Raw genomic sequence first — 22,104 nt, 5'->3', positions numbered from 1 at the left:
TCCTATTGCAAACTCAACATTTTTATTGCTCAACTCCACAACGCATCACTTTGATACCAAAATATATCTCTCTTTTGTGGCATAAACGACTCGTCAGATCGTTAGCTGTAAAGTGTAACAAATTCATTGAAAGCTGTGTACAATTATTGATGTGTACCACGACCGAACATCAAATCTATATGGGAGGTTGATTGGCACATTATTTATACGGGCTGATAGAATCAATCAGCTACACGTGTAATTTTTTGAAAGGCACATGGTTCATCAACGAGACCATTTAACAGAAAATTATTATCTGTACGTCGAATTCCCATTCGTTTCTGTTAGGGGCCGTTCATAAATTACGTAACGCAAAAATCAACATTTTTCAGACCCCCCCCCGGGTCTGTAACGCTAAAAGGGTCAAGTTTGACCCAATTTTGTTAGAACCGTAACGCTTGCCTCATACCCCCCCCTCCCCCTCTAGCGTTACGTAATTTATGAACGGCCCCTTACACCGAAAGAGAGAGGAAAAAACTAAAAATTGATTTTCGATAGGCAGGCGTGTAGGTTTATCATACATATAGTGTTCGCTGGCGGAAAGGCATGTTGGTAATAATTTTTCCAAACACATTTCTGAACGGTTTTTTTGTCATAAAATGAAAATTTACGATAACGATCACCTAATTATTCCGTTAACCCATCGCAACATATCGATTTGCTTGCAAAAAAAACGAAAAAAAAATCGAAATCACGAAAACAAAACCAGCAAAGGTGAATGCTTCAACAAATCATTAAGTGTGTGTTATATGCCGTTGATGAACACAGATTTTCATTCTGACCATCACAACAATGAACGATATAATATGATGACAGGTGCGCCGATACTTTTCATGGCTTTTCCGTCTAACTCCAACATATACACATGTACAATGCCTCTTAAACATCTGACGAATAAAGTCATAGTATAGGTAATGGTACGGCTCGTACGACAGTATTTGAATACTTTTACTTGACTGTTCATTCATATACATAAATCGTAGACGAAATGTAGGGTGGTATCTTAAATCTTTTTGCTTTTCATAGTCATAGTTTCTGGGCAGTAGCGGTACAGTGAACTCTTGAGCCTGTATCGATAACGAGAAAATTTGTCCAATCAAGTCTTCTCTTAGAGTACCTACGACACCGCTTTGTCTCGCTGATCTCAAAACTCTTTAGTTCACTTCCATAAAGTTACCGTGAATTCTATGTGGAAAGGAGCACTCGGGAACTCGTCAGGGAGAACAGAGTCGAGATTTTTTTGATCATTTGAGCTCTAAGTAGTTCCCAGAAACATTACTTCAGAACGTTGAAGAACTTATAGTTTAGACATACAGGCCTGACTGGTTTTTTTTTAATACATTTTTACTGCTAATTGGAATCGCCAACTGCTTTCCCACAATTCGAACGATAGTTAAGAAATATATGAAAACCGATAGCAAGTCACGAAAATGTTCATTTTCCCCGGTATCAGCACGCATTTATATATTTCCCATGAATTCTGTTTTCTAAACTCTAAAGCTGTTATAATATACAAATAAATTTGAATGTCAGCGAAATCAAAGTGCTGCCATTTATCTCTATGCTCTAGTAGTACAGTATTTGAATGAACTGAAAAAATGGTGTATAGAACACGTAAGACACTTTCATTCGCCATGGACTCAACAACAATTGAATACCTTGCGCGTCCAATTCAATGGATCCTTGCATACATTTTTTCAGACCTGCCTGAGCTGATGTCTCATGTTTAGAATATACAAAAAGGTTAAAGTAAAGAGACGTACTATCTCAGCCAAAAATGTCTCCACTCCCCTGTCACAATCGATCACGTTTATAAATCTTTTCTTTTTGAACAATCAATAAAATCATGAAAATCATAAAATCATCAACGGATCTAGCACTGTATCTGTTATTGACAATGATACCAAAAAAAGTTAATAATGAGCTGCAGCCAACGTCGCCTTATATTGCAAAACGTATGCTTAAAACTAATGAAGTAAAAGATTTTATCTGTCTAGAACGATAATCTCGAGCTTATCCCTCTAGGGAGTTTTTGTTTATCTCGATGTATCTGTTCTCGACAGATAAAATATGATATGCACCTATTGCCAGACTGTTATTTTGACGTGTAGGCATTATGGCACACGCCTTCGGCTAGGGCAATAATGTCCTACACGTCAAAATATCAATCTTGGCAACAGGTGCATAATATATATTCTATCCATCAGTCAAAAATAATTCGAAGAAATGAAGTAGTAGAGTCGATAACTTTGCTGATTGGTTTCAATGAAAGGACAAACCAGGTATAATCTGTCCATACAAACCGCAAGAACTAGCGATTTCATATAAACGAACTCACATTTTAATGAAAATCATTGAGAGGTGAGTAGTTGAGTTTGTTTGAGAAAAAATCTGGTAGATTCCAAGTGATTTGTTGAAATTCAAACATTATATGCTACGAGTTATAATTATTAGTATGACCTGATTGTGGAGATCAATGTTGCCGGATCGATGTCACACTCTACAACGGATCTAGCAACTATATCTGTCATTGACAATTATACTAAAAATTATACTTTCTAAAGATTTTCTATCAACCAGTCAAAAATAATTCGAAGAAATGAAGTAGTAGATTCGACAACTGTTTATTGGTTTATGTTTACTGTCGTTGAAAGGTTGACGTTTTTTTTTGCGAGAAAACAGCTGTCAAGTGATTTGTCGAATTCAAGCACTTTATATGCTACAAGCTATAATTATTGGTATGACCTGATTGTGGTGATCAATGTTTCCGGATCGATGTTACACTATAACTATTTCTCTTTAAAAAAAAAAACCTAAACGACCCAATGTAATTAAAAATTTAATTTACTTCGATCAAGATGTTGCAACCAAATTTTATTTTGCGCTCTTGTTCCGGGGTATTATGTACAAGTCTCTACACGAACTTGATAATCTAAAATATGTTGAGCTCCATTGCAAAAGAGCTATCGTATTTTCGAGTGTATAAGAGTGTTTGTATGTACGAACGAAAAAAAAGAAGAAGAAATATTTGTTTTATGGGAGTGCGTGTTTTATTTTAAGAAGTTCCATTGCCACTTCTAATCTATATTTATCACACAATTTATGGATTTATATATATAAGACTTGTAAAAAAAAATGAGAAATACAACGAAAATAATAATAAAAAAAATAAACAAAACGCAACGATGTAAGTTTTTTCAAGAGCGAGAATTGAGTGCTTTTTATGAAATTAAAAAAAGGGATAAGTTTAGTATACATAATTGCATGGAAGGAAGTGGTGGTGGTGTATTGCTTATTTGAAGACACATACAGAGTGAGAGAGAGAAAGGTCGAGCAACGGGTAATGAAAACTAAAAGCAAACTGAAATATTCAAACCAACCAACCAAAAAAAAAAAACGAAAGCAACAAAGAGAAACTCATACAAAAATGAAAATTGTAAATAATTTATATGTGAACACACCCTCCTCAGGTCGTAAATGAAAAAGTTTACAGCATATAATCCTACCATATAACCTACACAACATTAAAAAAAAATATTTATTAAATTTTCAACATAGAAATATTTTTTGTTTATTTCTATGTGGTTTAAGCACAATAATTTTCTTCAATTTTTTTTTTTCGCTTGCTTCTCGTATGGATTATATACTCGATTTAATTTGATAATGGACACTAATTAACACTCTTTAAAATGGAAAATCAAAGTTTATGTTTATTATTATTCAAATCGTTGCGCTAACAACATCATCGAAACGATCAAAGAATCTCTGCTCATCACTTTGTTAATCATCAAAAGCACAAATTTTATTATTTCGATTAAATTTTGTTTTTCTTTCACGTCTTTTCTTTTGCGCTACTCTTCTCCTCTTACTCGCAGTACGGCAAGTCAATTTTCATTCATCAGGAAAAAAAATGGTTTAGTGTTCGGATTCGTAATGATCTCGTCCAAATTTTCCCTCAATTAAAATGTTTTTCTTTTCGATAGTCGGACGATTTCATGACCGAAAATATTTATAATTCATGCACCGCGGACGAATGTTCGTCGATGCGTTGTTACAGTGTTCTGGCTTATGAAAATTTCACAAAATTGTATTAATTTAGCTCACACACACGGTTCTTCCCAAATTTTCTTTTTTTCTTCTTTTTTTTCTTCTTCAAAAGTTTTCTATTAGAAACAAGATTACTCGACGGATGACTGATATTGAGTAACGGGGTTCGTGTGTCGACGCAATTACCTCGAAGGTTTAAAACGAACTGACATGTATCACATGAACGGTCACTGTATGTGAAAATGGTATGGAAAATACGGTGGAAAATGAGAGAGGAGCGCCTCGGTCTGTATAACTGTATATGTATTTGGCATGGAAAATTCATTGGATTCGCGTGTGTGTATGTGAATATATGGTTAAACGATGACGTCACATCGTGAGAGCGAGAGAATATAATATCATCGTAACCGATTCAAATCATGTTGAACGCGATTCTTTTGGGTATACGTGTGTTGGTAATGGCGTCATATGCGGCGTCAAGCAAGGATGTGTTTGTGCTTGTGGAATGGACAAATTTCAAGTGCCTACCTCATCTTATCATCGTGTGTATATATACTCTCTTTTCGAATTTTCAATATTGACGAAAAAAAAGTTTATTTTTAAGAAGGTTGTGCCAGAGCGAGGCGGTGTGTAATTTTTATGGTATAGCATGGAATGATGAAAATTGTACATTGATCGGAAAATGGTAATCGTTGATAGAATTAATTGTTATTTGTCAAATACTCTGCACAGAAGATTGATCGAAATTTTATTGGACATTCGGAATGGGAAATGCAATCGAAAAACGAATAATCATTTATCAAATGATGGAAAATTTTGGTAGGTGTACGGAAAGTGCATGTCACTCGAACCAGTTCTCCCACATGACCGAGGTTTCCGATAATATTCGTGAATTTTTTTAAGAAAAATTACGGAACGAAAATGAGAAATGATAAGCGACGCCTCACTATAGGGTAGCAGAAACGATTTCTGGAGCAGCGAGATTACTTAACTTGCACAACAAAAACGAGTTACTATTTGACTACAATATGAATTCTATCACTGAGAACACTGAGAGCTGATAGAATTCATATTATATTTATTAACTCTTTTCATCCTCTCATTGACTTTTCAACCTCTTGTTGTTACATCTGTTCTCTGTTCATCTGCTCTTTTTCTTCAATTTCAATTTTCCATTGTTGACTCATCTTCATTCGCGAATGCCAATATGGGCGATGTAAGATTCCAGTGCTGTATGAAGCTGAACTTGCTTAATCTTGTCAGCGGTCGGCTGAATTTTCGGTATTTTCTCGGTCTGAGTTTAAATATATTTAAATAAAATGATGTCAAATCTTGTACTTCATTAGATTTAACAAACAGACTATTTTACACAAACATTTTGTTTCAATAACACCACATTCCTAACGGCTACTAACTTTGGTAGACTTGTTTCAGTGTGGGAGATCTGCTTGGAGCTCTTGACCGATTTCAATTGTCTAGTAGCATACAAAACATGAGATTCAAAAGAAAAATATGAGAAAAAAAATGTTTGAATTTCATTGATTTCGTTACATTATTGAAATTAGCTCTAAAAAGATTTTTCCTTTATTTAATTTTGAAGATTGCCTGGTACAAGGGAAGAAAAAATTTTGCTTTCAAATCTGAACGCTGGCTGCTACATAGCTGCATAACATTTTCTATTAACAATATCAAAAAATTCCATAGAACATTCCATTTTAAAGATTTAATTTTCGCTAACTAAATTTCCAGTAAAAGCTTTTTCATACATAAAATATCCGTCGGCGTTCACAACACAATCTTTCCAATTTAAAACAATATTCTCGGGAATTTCTACGGTCCACACAATATTCCAGGATTGTTAGATGGGTGGTGGGTGGATTTGAATTGTTGTTTATCAACAAAATTCCAAGCACATTGTGTTGACGATGCAAATGAGAGGTGGTATACGAGACAAGAGACAATTTACGGAAAATCGAGCCTGTTAAAATAATTGATTTTTGATGTGTGGGAATGTGAAAATTATGGTTGAAAGCACAGATTTGCGAGTGGATTTGATGTCATTCGTGTTATTTTGAATAGGTCTTGTCACAATTTTGTTTTTAAATGTCGTACGCTTCTTACATACGAAAATGTCTTTTCATGTTTGCGCAACTTCTATCAATCAGTCAAACACAGTTTTAGTGAATTTTAAAGAAAATGAAATTTGACATCGTTCAAACATTTTGACCATAAATGAAACTATGCTTGCTGGAGAAAATGAATACCGAAAACATTGCACTCTTCTTTATGGTTCCTTTTTAGAAAATAGCCAAAGCTAATATTAGAAGACAGACTCATTCGGCGTCACACATTATTAGTAACGAGAAATATGTATCTTCACATCAAATCAGACAGTTGAGCAAACTATATAGTTTCGTTGTTCAGTTACTGAGATAAATGAGAAACCTCAAAGCGAAGCAAAAAAAAATCCTCCATAAAAATAACACTTCCACCAGAAATGATGGCAAATTTATTTCAATTTATGCGACAGAGTAAATTTGGAAAATGCTATTTATATTATAGATACCAAGCAGAAACATATCTTAGTCAAATAAGAATCTAAGATTTTCTTCTTTTTTTTGGTTTTGATATCTTTGAAAAAATAATGCGATAAGTATTTCATGTGTCAGCATTTTTGGAGCACATTCTTTCACCGTAATACTTTAAAAGACAATCGGTTTTATACGCGCTACGACTGAAAGTGACTTAACGAAAATAGAACAAACATTCATCCTTTATTTACGGATGAAAAGACAGTTTTGGATGGAGAGAGAGTAGTATATACATGATGCATTAGTTCACGGTAAATATTTCATTGGAATTCACATATGGAATGAGCAAAAAAAGAATGCTTTGCACTATGTGGATCGGATTCAAATTCCACAGGTATACAATTTTTCGACACTTTTTTCTTGTTTGCATGTTTAAAAGCTGTTTAGAATCTGCATTCTACATTTGGTGTAAATTTATAAAGTAAAAGTTGTGAATATCACTGTTCGTAGAAGCTGGGGGCTTTTTTACTTTGATGACATTCAACGAAGAATGGAAGCATTCGATAAAAGTGGGAAGAAGTGGAACTAACGGAAGGGCTGGAAAAGGCTGACAGGACCTATGAATGTCTTGATTTTTCATCCGCATTACAATACCTTTTGAACTAGAACCTTTAGTCATGAGTGGAGCCTACCTTCTGAAGACTTTAATGCAAATGAAGTTTCTTTAGCTAGCCGGTCGTTGGTTTAATTTTTTTTAGATGGGTAGGCATAACGGACCTTTTTAAGGGCAGGCATCTTCCTATAAAAGTGGTTCTGCCCACAAGAAATGTTACCATGGCAAGTTTTGCTTAGACAGTTTGTCAGGCTAGATTTTAAATAATTTATGTGCAAACCGAAAAGAGTCAGATTTTCTAACAAATTGAACACTACACGACTCTTTTTAGGTACACTTTTTAACAGGGATACTTGTTACACAAAAGCCCTTTGTCCTCAGAATGACAAAAATTTGTTAAAGGCTTATTGAAAAAATCAAAAATCATTTTAGACGTTGCCGGAAAGCCCATAGAGGCAGGCCTTCTTTTCAACATCATTCATTGTTCTGTTATTTATTTCCCTCCTGTCATTTATTACCCTCGTTTGTTTATAATCTTTCGTCACTGGCATTAAAATTCGTTTTTCTGGTGCTGGTCATAATTTGACTTTTTGGCCGTCTGCACTTAAAATGGTAAGTAATGGCCTGGGCTTAAAATGTCAATTTTATCCGCCTTGATAGGTCCTTTTGGTATAATAATACAATAATTACTGCCAATAATCGTCTTTTGACTCGATTTTTCTTACATACGTACGGGTCTCCAGATGCATACAAAGAACATGTTTGCTTTATAACCTTTAAAAGCTTTCAGTCCATTTCATAGAGATTTTTTTCAAATAAAAACAACATCGTGTTAGTACTTAATGCAGGTGTAGAAGCGAACGTTTTAAAAACACATATTTGGCATAAACCACATTTAAATGTAATACAGAAGTTGTATAATGTTTCAAAATAAGACTTTTTTTTTACATATAATCTGTTTGAGGGGTTGCATTACACGTATGAAAGTTGAAATAATAGCAGCAAATATTTCCACACCAGCAATATAGTGTGTGTTGTGACATTTGCAGCAATGCAGTTTGAATAAAATTTATATAAATTTGCCACAGAGAATTTTCCCATTGAAATGTCGTCCTTTTGAAACTTAATTAAGAGCTAAGTGATACACTTAAAAATGCAGATGAGGTAAATTGAATGTTCCGAAATGAATCTCGGGAGTTGGGCCAAATTATTTTATTTCGTTCTCGATGCAGAAGAACTTTTTAGTTTTCCTAATACAAAATCTGTTGGGCCAGAACTTTGAAACAGCGCGAGAATAATGGTAAATTTTGCAATTTTTCGTCTTTTTTTTTGTTGTTCAGCAACAAAGCTGCTGTTCAATTTTATATGCAAACGATATGTGGGCATAAAGTTTATTGGAGCGTAAATTGAATTTGTAAAAGTTTTTTGTTCGCTTTAGATATTAATGTCACTTGCGAGCTTCACAATAATAGAAAGAAATAGAATAGAAGTTGCTGATTTGAAGGGATGTCAGAGGCGTTGCAGTCGTGGGTACTGCAGATGCGTAGTTATGAAATTAGTTGGATGTTGGAAACATTAAATAATTGAATTTTTTTTAAATTAAATTGGTTCAACTTTGGAATAGTTCATGCCACAGGAACATCCCGAAATGAATAGTTAAATGCAGAAACGGAACGTGTCACATTGGTGAATTGTAAGAAAAATGAAATGTCATTCATTTAGCCTGGTTTCATCAATGACTGACGATGACAATAGAAGATTTGGCTGATAAATTGCTAATTGTGTAAAGTTTCATTTTTCTTATAATTCGCTAATTTGACACGCTCCATTTATACATTTAACAATTTTGATCCCTGATTTTAAGAGTTTTTATTCTTCATGTTTTCCCCATGTTTTCTTAACTTCAATTACTTCTTCATCCAAAAAGGAAGAGACAGTCATAGACTATCTATTGACACTAATAAATATATAAATTGAAGCTTTCTTCTAATTTTGATGTTTTATGAAACTACAGAAAGAGAGAAATGTCTGTCAAGAAGCCATATCGTTGTGTCGCTGTTAAGCTAGAAAAAACTGAACGAAAACATATTTCAAGGAAAGTGTTTGATAAACAACGAATACAATTTGTTTAAGAGTAAATGCGAATACACACTTTCATGGTTCGTACGGTATACCGTTCAACGACACAGTGTTTCTTCTCCGCATAAAATTAATTTGATTAAAATGCCAATTTTCTCCATCCGGTTCACATTTTATTTATAACATCGTTTCTACGTTATGGAAAAAAGAATCTCCCCTGAACACAGGAAAACTTTCCAACCTTTACGAGAAATTTATTTTCCCTTCTTTATAGAAAATCATCGATAATTTCTCTAACGAAATTTTCCATCATCTTTTCTCCCAAAATCATTTTTTTCCTTAAGTAAATTTCAACTTAATTAGGCACAAGCAAACGATTTTTTGTTTACGTCCTTGTGTGTCGGAACGAAAGGGTGAAACTGGTATAGTAGGAAAAATAATCATCTAATAATTGGTACAAGCCGAATTTACAATGAACAATGAACACGAAAAACCATTCACATAAAAACTCTTTTATGTGCTCAATTGCCTGGCTAAACTTGCTAATAAATTTAATTTTATAGTCGGGTCCACGAGCAATATTTCCTTTTCATTTTGTACGGTTACTTTTTAAATATCTGATGAGCAATTTAAGATACCAGCGAACATTTTGTGTTAAATTACTTATTTTACGGCTAAACCAATTTATTTCGCTTTAAATTGTCAGTTAACGTACTTTTAAAAGTGCTCGTAAATTTACGTTAGTAGCGCAAACGGTTCGCAGGTTTAACGAGGTTAATTTCAGCGATAATTTTCCTTGTAATGTGCCACAGAACGATACTAAATACCGGTTAAAACAATTGGATTGAGGATTGAGCATTGAGGAGTGTCTAGGAAGCTGGAATATATATGTACACTGCAGTACACTGCAATGATGTAAAGGGTCTGGTTTTGAGTAGCAACATCTCAAAGGATAAAATGCCTCTTTTAAAATTTAAAAATAATAATTGTCTGATGGTTTCTGCAGATGTACCTCCTATATTTCTCATGATATTGAAAAATCTAGCAAGTTTCTGAAGACGTGTTGACAGAAACAATTCCCATTATTCTTAGTAAAAATAGTCTCCTCGAGTTCCTATTCGAAGCAACTTATGTTACGTAAGGGATAATTAATAAATAACATGCCGCTTATTCAGTGCTGTCATCACAATTGAATCTTTCATAACTCGATAAATACGACCTCTACGAAGTTGAAATCATGTGCTACCCTTCAATATACCCCTCAAAATGTAGGGTAGAACATAATTTTAATGTCGTAGAATTCGGATTGATCGAGTTATTGAAGATTCAATTGTGACGACAGCACTGAAAAAGCGTTACGTAATTTATAAATGATCACTAAGTAGCACATTTTATGCAAATAAATCGTCCTCTCTCTTTATATCTCTCTTTAGACAAGGAAAATAATGGATTTTATCTGACAAAATAGAAAAATCGGAACATTTTAAAGCTGAAAGTTACATTAATAATGCAGGCTGACGGCAACAACTTTCAGACCGTCACTTCTGTCTCTTCTGCTGAAATTAAAAAAAATATTTTTTCTTCTTCGTAATATAAAAGTCATCTATTAGAATATTTGGCGAAGCGTTCTCTTGTGCAGCAGTTATATACGGATACTATTATATATTGACAAAAGCGCTGAAGCTAAATATTATAAAATTGTGTGTTCATACTCTCAATGTGCTTTTAAAAAGAAAAGTGGAAAAGAAAATTTTGTCTCTTTTTTGTTGTTGTAACTGAAAAAGAAAATTGTCTGCGAATAAAACGTTATCATCGGGGGGTAAAATGTTGAAAATGCTGTGGATAAACGGTAGGAAAATGCAGGGTTTAATGGTATACAAGTGCATCTTTATATATATATATATACATTGTGCAACCAAAAAAAAAGGAAAAGAAAACTTAAATTTAAATTTTATGTTCTCCATTGTTCGCTTTAAATACAACAATGCGAAATCCTGCAAAGCCATTTTATGTTAATTAATAATTGTTGCGGTTAACCCAATAAATTTAAATTTAAAAATGTTCCAACAAAACAAAAAGACTAAATTGCAGGTTGTGGGGTAGTATTCTGAGGTGATAACGAGTGCGCTTACTGGTGTGCTAAAATATACAGTGTTCAGGTATGTACGGTCATCTATTTGAATAACAAAAATACACATTCGTGGGCGTCTACAGGGATCGTTTTGCTGGCTAACTACCACACTATAGCTTGATTTTTTTTTTTTTTTTTCAAATTTCGAATTAACATTTGATTTTTTATAGGCCATGTCCACTTCTACAGCAAATAACACAAAATTTGACATTTGTTTTTTTTTTTGTTTAAATACCGTTTTAACATAATGCATTGTGTCACTGGTAGCCTCGGTGAAGGCCCGCCGTAGACGTGTTCTTCTACTTTGCGATAATGTTTGGGGACACAGCAGAACACCCTGAATAAAATATTACAAATATTGTCCAAAAAAAACTTTTTGTATTTACAATAAATCAGCTTACGATCTAAATATAAAAATTTAATAAAATTTTGTTCACAAAATATTCGATTTATATATACGGCACAGAGAGAGAAAAAAAAACGTTATGATTTTTCAACGAATAGCAAAAAACTAAAAACAATTTCGGAGACAGAAAGAATGATATATAATGGATTACAGGACAACACACACAAATATACTGGGGAGCGATATAATATCGAAAAAAAAACTGTTGCATTTTGTACACTTAATTGAATTGCGAAAATACTTTATTTCGTACATACAATGATAAGGTATATAATGTATGGTTCATGGAGGCATATAAATGGAGCTGCTGGCATGTTCACTTTATATTGAAAATACTGATGCAATCAACATCCGTTCAGAGATTGGGATTATTTACATGATATAAGGTTGGTTTGAACGAGCAAGCTGATCCTTTTAGAAACGGCTAGTCATCTGCTTTCGAAAACGAAGAAAAACCATAAGCCTTGAGCTATGGCTACAGTTTCTTTATATTAGGCAAAGTTTTTGTTCAATATGGTGAAGTACTAGATTTGTATCAAACGCCTTCCATTTTAATCCAATTCAATCTATTACTTCCTCTGGCGTTACAATAGATCTATGTATGCGTTCTTTAGCATCAAGCATGAAGGATTCACTGATTATTCATCGCGGTATACGCCTGTTGTTTCTAAAAGGTTGGAACATTCACTTCTATTAGCATCACAGATAATCGATTTATTTCTGTGAGAAATTCGAGAAATTGATTTTGAAGCTGTTAATTTCGACCGCAATGCGAAAAACCACCAGAAACAACCTAATTTAGTACGAGCGATCCAAAACTTGTTTTACCCTTACCAAACTCATTTCATCCTTTCAAGAGATTCAACAAATTCTACTGTCTCTGATGATTTCATAGAAAATTCATATCAAGATTGTTTGTTTCCTTTACTCATGGATGGCTCAAAGAACAATAATTCATAATGCAACGGACCTTAGTAAGTAAAACTGGTCTGAGACGCTGTAGACTGTTCAAACAAAGCATATTCCCATGTCCAAAGAGCATGTTAATTTATTGGAATAATTTCCATTCTGCTAATGTAAAGAAAGAATTTTGCAAATTGCTTTGTGCATTCGTATATCATAGAAGTTATTTTGATATTAGATGTTCCCATTCACTTGTAAGATGTAAAATGCAAAATTACTTCGTGAAACTATTCGTTTCTTAAAGTTTAGTTTGGTATGTTTAGAGAAGAACATTAATATATTGCGTTCTTGTAGCATGCTCAATGTTTCATAAACATTCGGAGAAAAATCCTATTGCACTCGTAGTTCAGCAATTGCATTTTAAAGTCCGTTTACGAGTGATAGTAAAATTAGTGTCAAAGACACTGGGAGCGTACTACGATATTAGGTGTGGAATTTACAAAAAAGAGAATCTAGTTCCCTTAAGTTTCCTAGATTCTGACGGACGAGATTTACACTAAAGACTTCGAAGTCAATGCATATTAAGTGGATAACATTTGTGGACTAAAAAATCGAATCGGGAAAAGATGGAAAGGATGGAAAAAGAATCAGAAGTAAAAATTCTGATGACAATTACACTTTTTAGATCCAAAGTCCACAGACCCCACGGACTTTATCGTTCATCATCTGGACGCGGATTGAGATTGGTGGAATATTGTCAGATTTTGTAATTTGAAGCCTTTTTCGTTCTTGAGCGCCATAACGAGGGTGTCTATCCCATCTCCTACACTTCGTGGAGACTCTACATTAGTGTCAAAATGAAGGTAGGACTGAAGTCCAATAAAGGATATAATTGAAAATTAAATTTGGAGGATTTGCCATGGGCCTGACAAGCTTTAAATTTAAAAAGAGGGCGTGTCAGGCATGCCAGATTCTCTACCCAAAATTTAATTTTTTAATTGCATTCGTCATTTAGCTCTTTTACCTTCATTTTGACAGCAATTTCTTTTGTTTTTGAATGATATGTGACGGCTGAGATATATACAAAATCTAACAATACCAACTCAGTGACGGAAAATGGAACTTTTGTTGACCTTATTGAGAAAAACGTTGTATGCAACTCGGTGGTAAATGCTTTTTTTGGTCCACAATGTGTATTGACGCCTCTTGTGGCAAATTACACATCTAGTACCCTAAAGTGAATCTGGAATCGGATTGCGGAGCCGGAGGCGAGTTCTGCAATGACATTCGCTAATTTTTTTTTTCATAATTAGAAACAACGACGTTGGTAATACGCGATGAAGTCGCTATATTTCAACACTACTCGGTGGCATAAATAACTATTTTGATTGATGTGTTACCAAAAAATTACATTGCCGTTGGATAACTATATCGTACTTCCACAAAACCGAATGCAGCAAATTAACATTACAAATTAATTCTCGGAAAACTAAAATTGATAAAAACAGATATTTGAATATGCATAAGAACTAAAGTTTCGATATTTAAATTTTTGGTTTTGATGGAACACAACTGCATTTGCTGGCACTGACAATATAATATATTATGCAAAATGTACATGGAAAGACAGAGACGATTTTTTGTTTAAAACAATTTTCAAAAAAGTTAGTGATTTACGCCAATTTTGTAGATATGAAAATTCTGTTCGAAAACTCTGATTGATACGTCGAGAGAAAAATGCACGACAACAACAAAATCAATATTTCAGCCAAGTTAAAATAAAATCTTTCTTTTCGATGTCAAACAGACTATAATTTCTAATTATACAATGGCACAGTTATGTATTCTTAGGTATAAAATGAACTAAAAATATTGGAGCGAATGCAAACAGTGCAACATAATCATTTCGGAAGATCTGCCAATAAATTTCGGTTAATTAACGAATTTGCAAATCATAAATAGAATATTTTCAGACGTTGTCATGATAGAGTGTCGCTCAGATTCTTAGTAGCCGCGGAGCATATGGGAGCTATTTCGTTATTTGTTACTATCAAATGCAGTGAAAATAAAAATGACTGAAATTTATATGCACCTAAGGATCAAGAGGATTCCATTTCCGTTCCGAATACTAATTCACACCTAAACATTCCTGAAATTAACTAAAAAATTGAGAAATTTTTTGGAAGGAATTGGCGGCGCATATTCGAGAAAAATCGGGTTGTTGAAATTTATGAATGAATTTAAAAAACTTCTTCATCACTTTAGTGATATTTTGGGATAAGGTAGATTTTGAAGACGACAGCAATAATAAACTTCAGAATTTTGCAAAATGTCGCTGTTGTGGTGTTTTCCGGAAAAAAATCGAGGATGTCTTACAACATTGATTGTTAACTACAGCAACGTCAAAACTAAATGAAGAGTTCTGTCTAGTGCGTCTTTATATACTAAAGACTTGGGAGGAGTGGTTTTTCTCAATGGATCGATAAATTGAGCAGCACCACTTTTACAATTTCTTTACCACGATCAAGAAAAATACCAAACATTTGGTTACCACTGATAGTACACCCAAAAAAATTTTGGATGTACATTAAAATCGCCCAATTTCTACGAGTAACCCGTAGAAAGTACGTTTTGGATGTACAATTTACGGATGAGTAAACCATTGGTCTTATCGTGTTTTTGGGGGTTTTATCCGTATGTTGATGTACACTTTATTCGTACATTGTTGTACATTTAATCCGTACTTATCATGTGACAGTTCAACTGTCACAGTTGCAATTGTGAATTCTATATTTCAACCAATTTGACCTCATTCCGCTCCTCAGATATCTTTTTTGCAATTATTTTCTTAGACAACAATAATTTTTATTTGTGGAATTAAAAAAAATTAAATGAAAATGTTAAAAAAAAATCTGATGCGGGTTTGATTCGAAATTACGGAGAGGGCAGCATCAAGAATTCCTAACTTTGATCTGATGAGGCCGATCAAGGTGATTGATAAATGTAAGGTTGCTCGTAAAATTTGCAGCTAGTTTGCCTACCATTCCCACTTAGGTTAAAATGTGACTACAGGCTTGAAGCACAACAGACGTAGGAAGTAGAAAAAACTATTTGCTGATGGCGGAAGACTGTCATTTGGCAGGTGATGTTAATGACTGACAAGATGTTATGAATTTTGTCGTGTCAGTTTTTAACATGAACGTCATTTTTTAAAAGATTTTGCCAACTTCGATTTGAAATTATACTTTTTGGATATATAAGTCGGGAAATATTTTAAAACGAAATAAAACTTTTACAAAATCGTCGAATCTGAAACTAAAAAAGCACCACTGTGCCAATCAATTATTTACTTTACTTTGTAACCGTTAATTAGAAGCCGGTCGAAATTCACGTTGATTATCTCAACGGCCTGTTAGCTCAGCAGGAAAGTCTTAGCCTGACGTGTGAGAGGTACCCGGTTCAAATCCAGCTAAACTTGTTTTTTTTTTCTTTTATTATTTATGCTTGTGATCCTTTTTCCAAACTAAAAAACAGATGATATGATATGATTGTATCATTACCAATCGTTAATTAGCTTTGATCTATTTTTAAATTGACAAATAAACGTCAAAGTCTATATGACACTTACTGTACGTTTTAAATGTACATGGTGTACGGATGAGTAAACCATTGGTCTTATCGTGTTTTTGGGCGATTAAAACGTAGAACTTTTTTTTTGGGTGTAAAGACTGCTAGATCTGAAGAAGTAAAACATTTTGGATGTTAGTTCTATTCTATTCTAATTGGCTTGGACAGAAATATGTCAATAAGTTTTATGAGCTTTTATAAGTTTTATGAGATTTATTACTGATCTGCTACTTCATTTTCAACAGATTGATTTCAAATGTTTGAGTAGCCATCTGTAACAGGTTAGAGCAAATTTCGAATTGTGCCGAAATATGCCTCTTCATCTTGACCAGAACCGATTCCAGTAACTTTGAATTTAATGTAATGTTTGGAACACCACTCTCAGGGTGGTGGCTTTCAAATAAATTGGATATTCAATTCAGTTTTTTTTATTGTATTGATATCGTGCCCGCACGTTAGTAGGCGGGCGTGACGCAAGTCCTTTACTACAAAAATGTTTACAAAAATTTAGGAACACATTTAAAGCAACTTTTTGACTTCTTTCTTTCTTTATTTCATTTATCGAATCGAAAAATGTAATACAGAATAGCTCCAGGAGAAGAACTACGGTATGCTTTCTCTATTCTTTACTCTACTAAAATTACTAGGAAAATGTTGTAAGTATAAGTTGGTACTTGATTGAAGCATTTTCATAGTAATTTTGGTAAATTCAAAATATTTCGGTTCTGTGATCAGAAATACTCCCGAACAATCGGAGCTTTACCATCGGTGGACCTTGGAAGATCTCATGTACGATGACGTCCAAGCGATATCTTCCAGCCGGCACAAATTGATTTGGATTGAAAGTACTAACCGAAAAGTTGTTGAATCTTATGAAATACGAACCGCTTTCATACGGACATGTGTGATTGAGATTGGTATATTCGCGAAAAACGTCAATTAGTTTACCGATGATGATATTGTTTCGGCCTTCCATAAACGAACAGAAATCGTCCCATACATTGATCAAAAACGGTCGATATTCGTTCGAACTGAATTGGTAATAAACGACGTAATGCCAGAACATTGTGGCGAATTTCCGTTTTATTTCGAAAATGATGTCTCCGCGAAGATTGTCGCGGCTGATTAAGTTTACTTTACATTTTTTGTTCGTTATGCTGGCATTCGGATAATTTACGCATTCTACTCTGTTAAAGATGACTTTATTTATCTGCGGGTTGAAATAAATGGATAAAATGATCATTCAACCCATAATAAAATTCAAACAATTTTACACCTAGCAAAACTACATCAAAAACCCTTTTTTAATAATATAAATTTAAACGAGCACAAGGGCTTGTTTTGGAAATGAAGACTCACTCATATGGAAATAATGACGTCCAATATTCAATATACCACGAATTTATTGGACTTTCAGTCACTAAGTTGACTACTGCCTGAATCTTGATGAATCTTGATATTCATGTAGTTGGCTCTGGAAAATCTTCACATTCCTCGAAGGTCTCAAACGTATGTTCAAGAGGCCTGATCGCTATTTAACATTTTTTAAATGACCGGAAGTACGCAGCTCCTTAGGCTGCATCTCTTCACACTTCCATCCCTTGACTTCGGACGCAGGAGACATCGTATGCTTATTGGTGAATTTCTGATTTTTGAAAAATCTCTAATAAGACATTTCCTGCATCGGCGTACTACAGACGGAAGACTAAAACGATGCAGCTCGAAAAGCCGGAATCGCCCAATTTAACGGAATAATTTGGATTTTTAGACTTTGATGAAGTGGACTCGGTATTTACTTAGAACCAAATCTAGTGATTCGAGACCAATGTAATTGGTAAGTGGAATTGAAGGAAGAAATCCAACCAGAAAGAAAAAAGATTTTAAGATAATTTTGTTAGCTGTAATATCATTTCGAAATTCCAAGAAAATCTTAAATAACACATACAACCACTGCCTCACTGGATCCGATGTAAGCGCAATAAGCTATTACCGCAACGACTGCATAAACAGTTTGCTGAGCGATCGGCTTCATCTTTTTGACTGATTGGTTTGAAAGAGCGCAAAACTTGTTTTATAGATGCCCATTTAACGATACCACGATCAACATTTTCAATTTCGTTTTTTTTTAAATAGAGTTACACTCTGTGGATTATTCAGTAAACGGTTCGTCCACGTGATTAGTTTTAGTTTTTTAAACGGAAACATTTGAAACGGATATTATTATATATTACAAAATTTATTTTAAATTTAAGATTTATTGTCTTGATAACGTGTATGCTATTTTTCCTGATGTATTTATATGATTTTGGGTGAACGAGACTGTTTCGGTCTAATGAAAAATTGTTCACAAAGCTTTCATACACATGGATCAAGTTTGAACGTAACTATACTTAATTGTACTGAAACACGATTTTTGTAGTAAAGTGTGCAAAAATACAGACCTGTACTTTTATAAGTACTTAACATTTCAATAGAACAACTCAACTTTTACTATCAAAACAAATCTGAATTTAAAAGAAAAATCACATTGTCAATTGCTTGGAATGCTAATAAAATTAATTGCAACAAGACAAATGGCTACAGAAAATGCGTCGGTAGTGGCAATACTCCAAGGTTAGGGTACATCGATTTTACATTTTTTTAAAGTCGGGGATGAAACCGGGTACAATACTTTACTTATCCCATCCGAATGCAAAATCCGTTAAAAACCTTTTTTTTACTAGCATATAAGTGGATAAATATTCTGAAAATTTGCTAGTAGCCGAAGGTAGTTTACTTGTATTCTGGGACCAGTTGAAAAAATCCCACAGATGCTTCTGCAAAGGTCCTACTTTTTATTCTATAAACGCAATCTAGACGTCTCCATACCACCATCGAACCATACAAGAATTGCAAAAATGTTAAGATGTGGTTTTAGTGTGACGTTAAGTTTCGCTGTAGTCCGATTTTGAAAATGTTTTGATGAGCCAAATCAGTTCCAAAGTTTGCTTGTTCGCTCATTTGAAAGGTATTTCACGGGGGGTTACCAACTCGGGTAATTGACTACACACCCTTAAAGGAATTGCCGGAATATCCGGTAAATAATTGTAATTGATGGAAATACGAGAAATTGATGGAATTATGAGGAATTGAACGGAATTGGCTGTAAATACGTAAAATTGTAAGGAATTGAAAGTAAATTTAGTCTAATTTACTTTCAATTCTCTCACAATGTATTAATGTATTTCCAGTCAATTACTTATAATTCCATCAATTTCACGTATTTCCAGTCAATTTCAGTCAATTCCTTTTAATTCCATCAATTTTACGTATTCACAGTCAATTCTGTTCAATTCCTTATAACTCCATCAATTTCTTATATTAATATCAGTTACAATTATTTACCGGAGTATCCGGGAAGCTGCAACATAGCTGTTCCAAATTTCAGTTTCGCCGAAAGCGTTTCAAAATAATCTGTTCATTACAAAACGCTCCTTTAACTTTAGATTCTATTTGACAAATATATTTATGGTGAGTCACCAACTACAGTCAAAGGCAGTCAATTTTCAGCATAAATTTGCTTCAGCTGTTTTTCAGCTGATCCACACATACAATCAAAACGATTTATACTTGTTTATACGGTTGAAGCTGCTACACGCACGCGCATGATAGTGGTAAAACCATATAAAGACGTATAAACGGTGCTGATTGTTTGTATGGATCAGCTGAAAAACAGCTGAAGCTAATTTATGCTGAAAATTGACTGCCTTCGACTGTATTTCCTACAAGAAAATATGTCGCAATGAAATCGAATAATAACGGAAAATATCGTGGAATTATTTCGAAAATTCGTGGAATTGTAGAAATTAATTGGAATTATAGGAATTGAATGGCGAATCCAGCAAGTATTGATGTTAATTCGGTAATTGAAGTAATAAAAGGAATTGAAAGTACTTAAAAGGAATTAGTATTTGATTTGCCACCATTTCAGCCAGTCGGTTACCCCTCGGTATTTCAATTCTCCATGCAGTAATAGAAAGCAGTGGAAGCAGAAGTTAAAACTATTTTAAGTTTTTGTATTTGCAAGGTCCAAAAATAGGACGAATTTTCGAGAATTCTGGATGGCAAAAATGAGCTCTTTCCGAAAAGCTCCTTTATTTCAAAACTTTTGAGTGGGTGATTTTTCACTATTCTTAATCAACAATCTATAGGTCTACTACATTTATCAGAGTTTTGAAAGTCATCTTTCAAAATTATGTTTTCAAATGAAGTTAAATTTTTGCGTACCGTAGCTGCATACCTTTCACGATATAATTTGTTTTGGAAGTTATGCAGACACTTGCGCCACTTTTACCCTTCAAGGGTCTTTGATTAATTCAAATGAATCCAATTTACTTTACCATATCACGCAAAGATCAATCAATCAACCAATTTGTCGCCATCATACACACTGTGATGTACGTACATGCTGGAGCGTGAAATTTAAAAAAAAAACCCACCTGAACCCATAACACAAAATTTGTCAGTTTTTAAACGAAAGTTCACACATCCCCACTAAATCGATTTAAAAGCAAATTCGATTACTTTTTTACAGGTTTGGTAGGTTGAATAGTTGTCGCTGTGAAATGGTCACACACTGTCTTTACTTGGGATAACCGAATTTCAATTTTCGGAAAGTGTCTGTGATCTGAATGATGAATTAAAGTAAGACACACTTTGGCATGTCCGACCAAATTGAACTTTATATCCAAACACTGGTTAATGTTTTACTTACTGCATGTGTGAAAAAGCTTATTTTCGGCCATATAAAGCTGGAAGAAAAAGTCCTGGGAATGCGGAAGTTTGTTTGTCAAGAACATGGTATTACTGACAGAAATTACATTTATCTCCTGCAAGCTGATATTTCATACATTACGCGTTTCTGCATATAAACACAAACACATACATAACCACAGCCTATACGATTGGATAATTCACACATAACCCACCTAGGGTAAATTTACTTTCCATCTACATATTTGAAAAAAAAAAATCGCCGAACGCGGGAGCGAACACGGGACTAGCAGCATATCAACCAAACGTGCTGACCACTACGCCAACAAATCACATAACGCGATGCAATTGGTGTCGGTAGTGGTTCGTTAGTCACTTCTACATCGATCAAATAATCAGAGTAGTCGGAATGATGTGATTTGAACGAAATGTTGAGGTGGATAGTATATGTGTGTGAGTAAGTAAATAAAGGATTCTCTGTATGATGTTTTTTTTTGTTGTGAACGCGTTTTAAAACAACATGCTTAATTAATTAATTTTAAATCCAAATTTTTGTGGTTATTTCGCTAATGTATGAAATATCAGCTTGCAGGAGATAAAACATTGTTCTACCTTGGTGTATATTTCTCGAATCACTTCTTATGTACAATTGTATGTACACTCGCTGGCGCTCGTTATATACAATTGTACATACGAAGTTATTCTCGAAATATACACCAAGGTAGAAAATGTACTATTGCACGGTTATTTGATGTATTTTCTTGACGTGTTTCAATTCTTCTTCAGGCATGTGGTTTTCTTAGTCCACGAATCGAATAGAGATGGATTGAGTTGTGATTTACTTGAATATATCGTTAACCGCATTTAAGCACACTTTATTGAAAAGTGGAAGTATCAGGGGGTTGCGGGAAACACGTGAAACGTTTGATATGACGGTATCAACAAGTACCTCTTAGAAATAGATTACAGGAAAGAG

At 34.0% G+C, this 22,104-nt stretch overlaps 1 protein-coding gene across 6 annotated transcripts in view; it reads right to left on the bottom strand.

Moving 5' to 3' along the window:
* The window catches only part of LOC119076402 (small conductance calcium-activated potassium channel protein), a 202,916-nt gene that overhangs the window by 104,356 nt on the left and 76,456 nt on the right, over positions 1–22,104 (bottom strand). For 3 of the 6 annotated variants that reach the window (XM_037183121.1, XM_037183120.1, XM_037183123.1), the window contains one exon: positions 11,676–11,777. The exons of 2 other annotated variants lie outside the window; for them this stretch is intronic. In XM_037183121.1, coding sequence (XP_037039016.1) covers positions 11,676–11,777 — 102 coding nt within the window. Of the gene's footprint in view, positions 1–3,500; positions 4,278–11,675; positions 11,778–22,104 lie in introns of those variants that run through there. One more of the 6 variants, XM_037183124.1, reaches the window with a different exon arrangement.

The sequence above is a fragment of the Bradysia coprophila genome, unplaced genomic scaffold, assembly GCF_014529535.1.
Source record: "Bradysia coprophila strain Holo2 unplaced genomic scaffold, BU_Bcop_v1 contig_232, whole genome shotgun sequence".
Lineage (NCBI taxonomy): Eukaryota > Metazoa > Arthropoda > Insecta > Diptera > Sciaridae > Bradysia > Bradysia coprophila.
The sequence above is the reverse complement of the archived record's forward strand: the minus strand, read 5'-3'. Positions and strand labels throughout refer to the sequence as shown.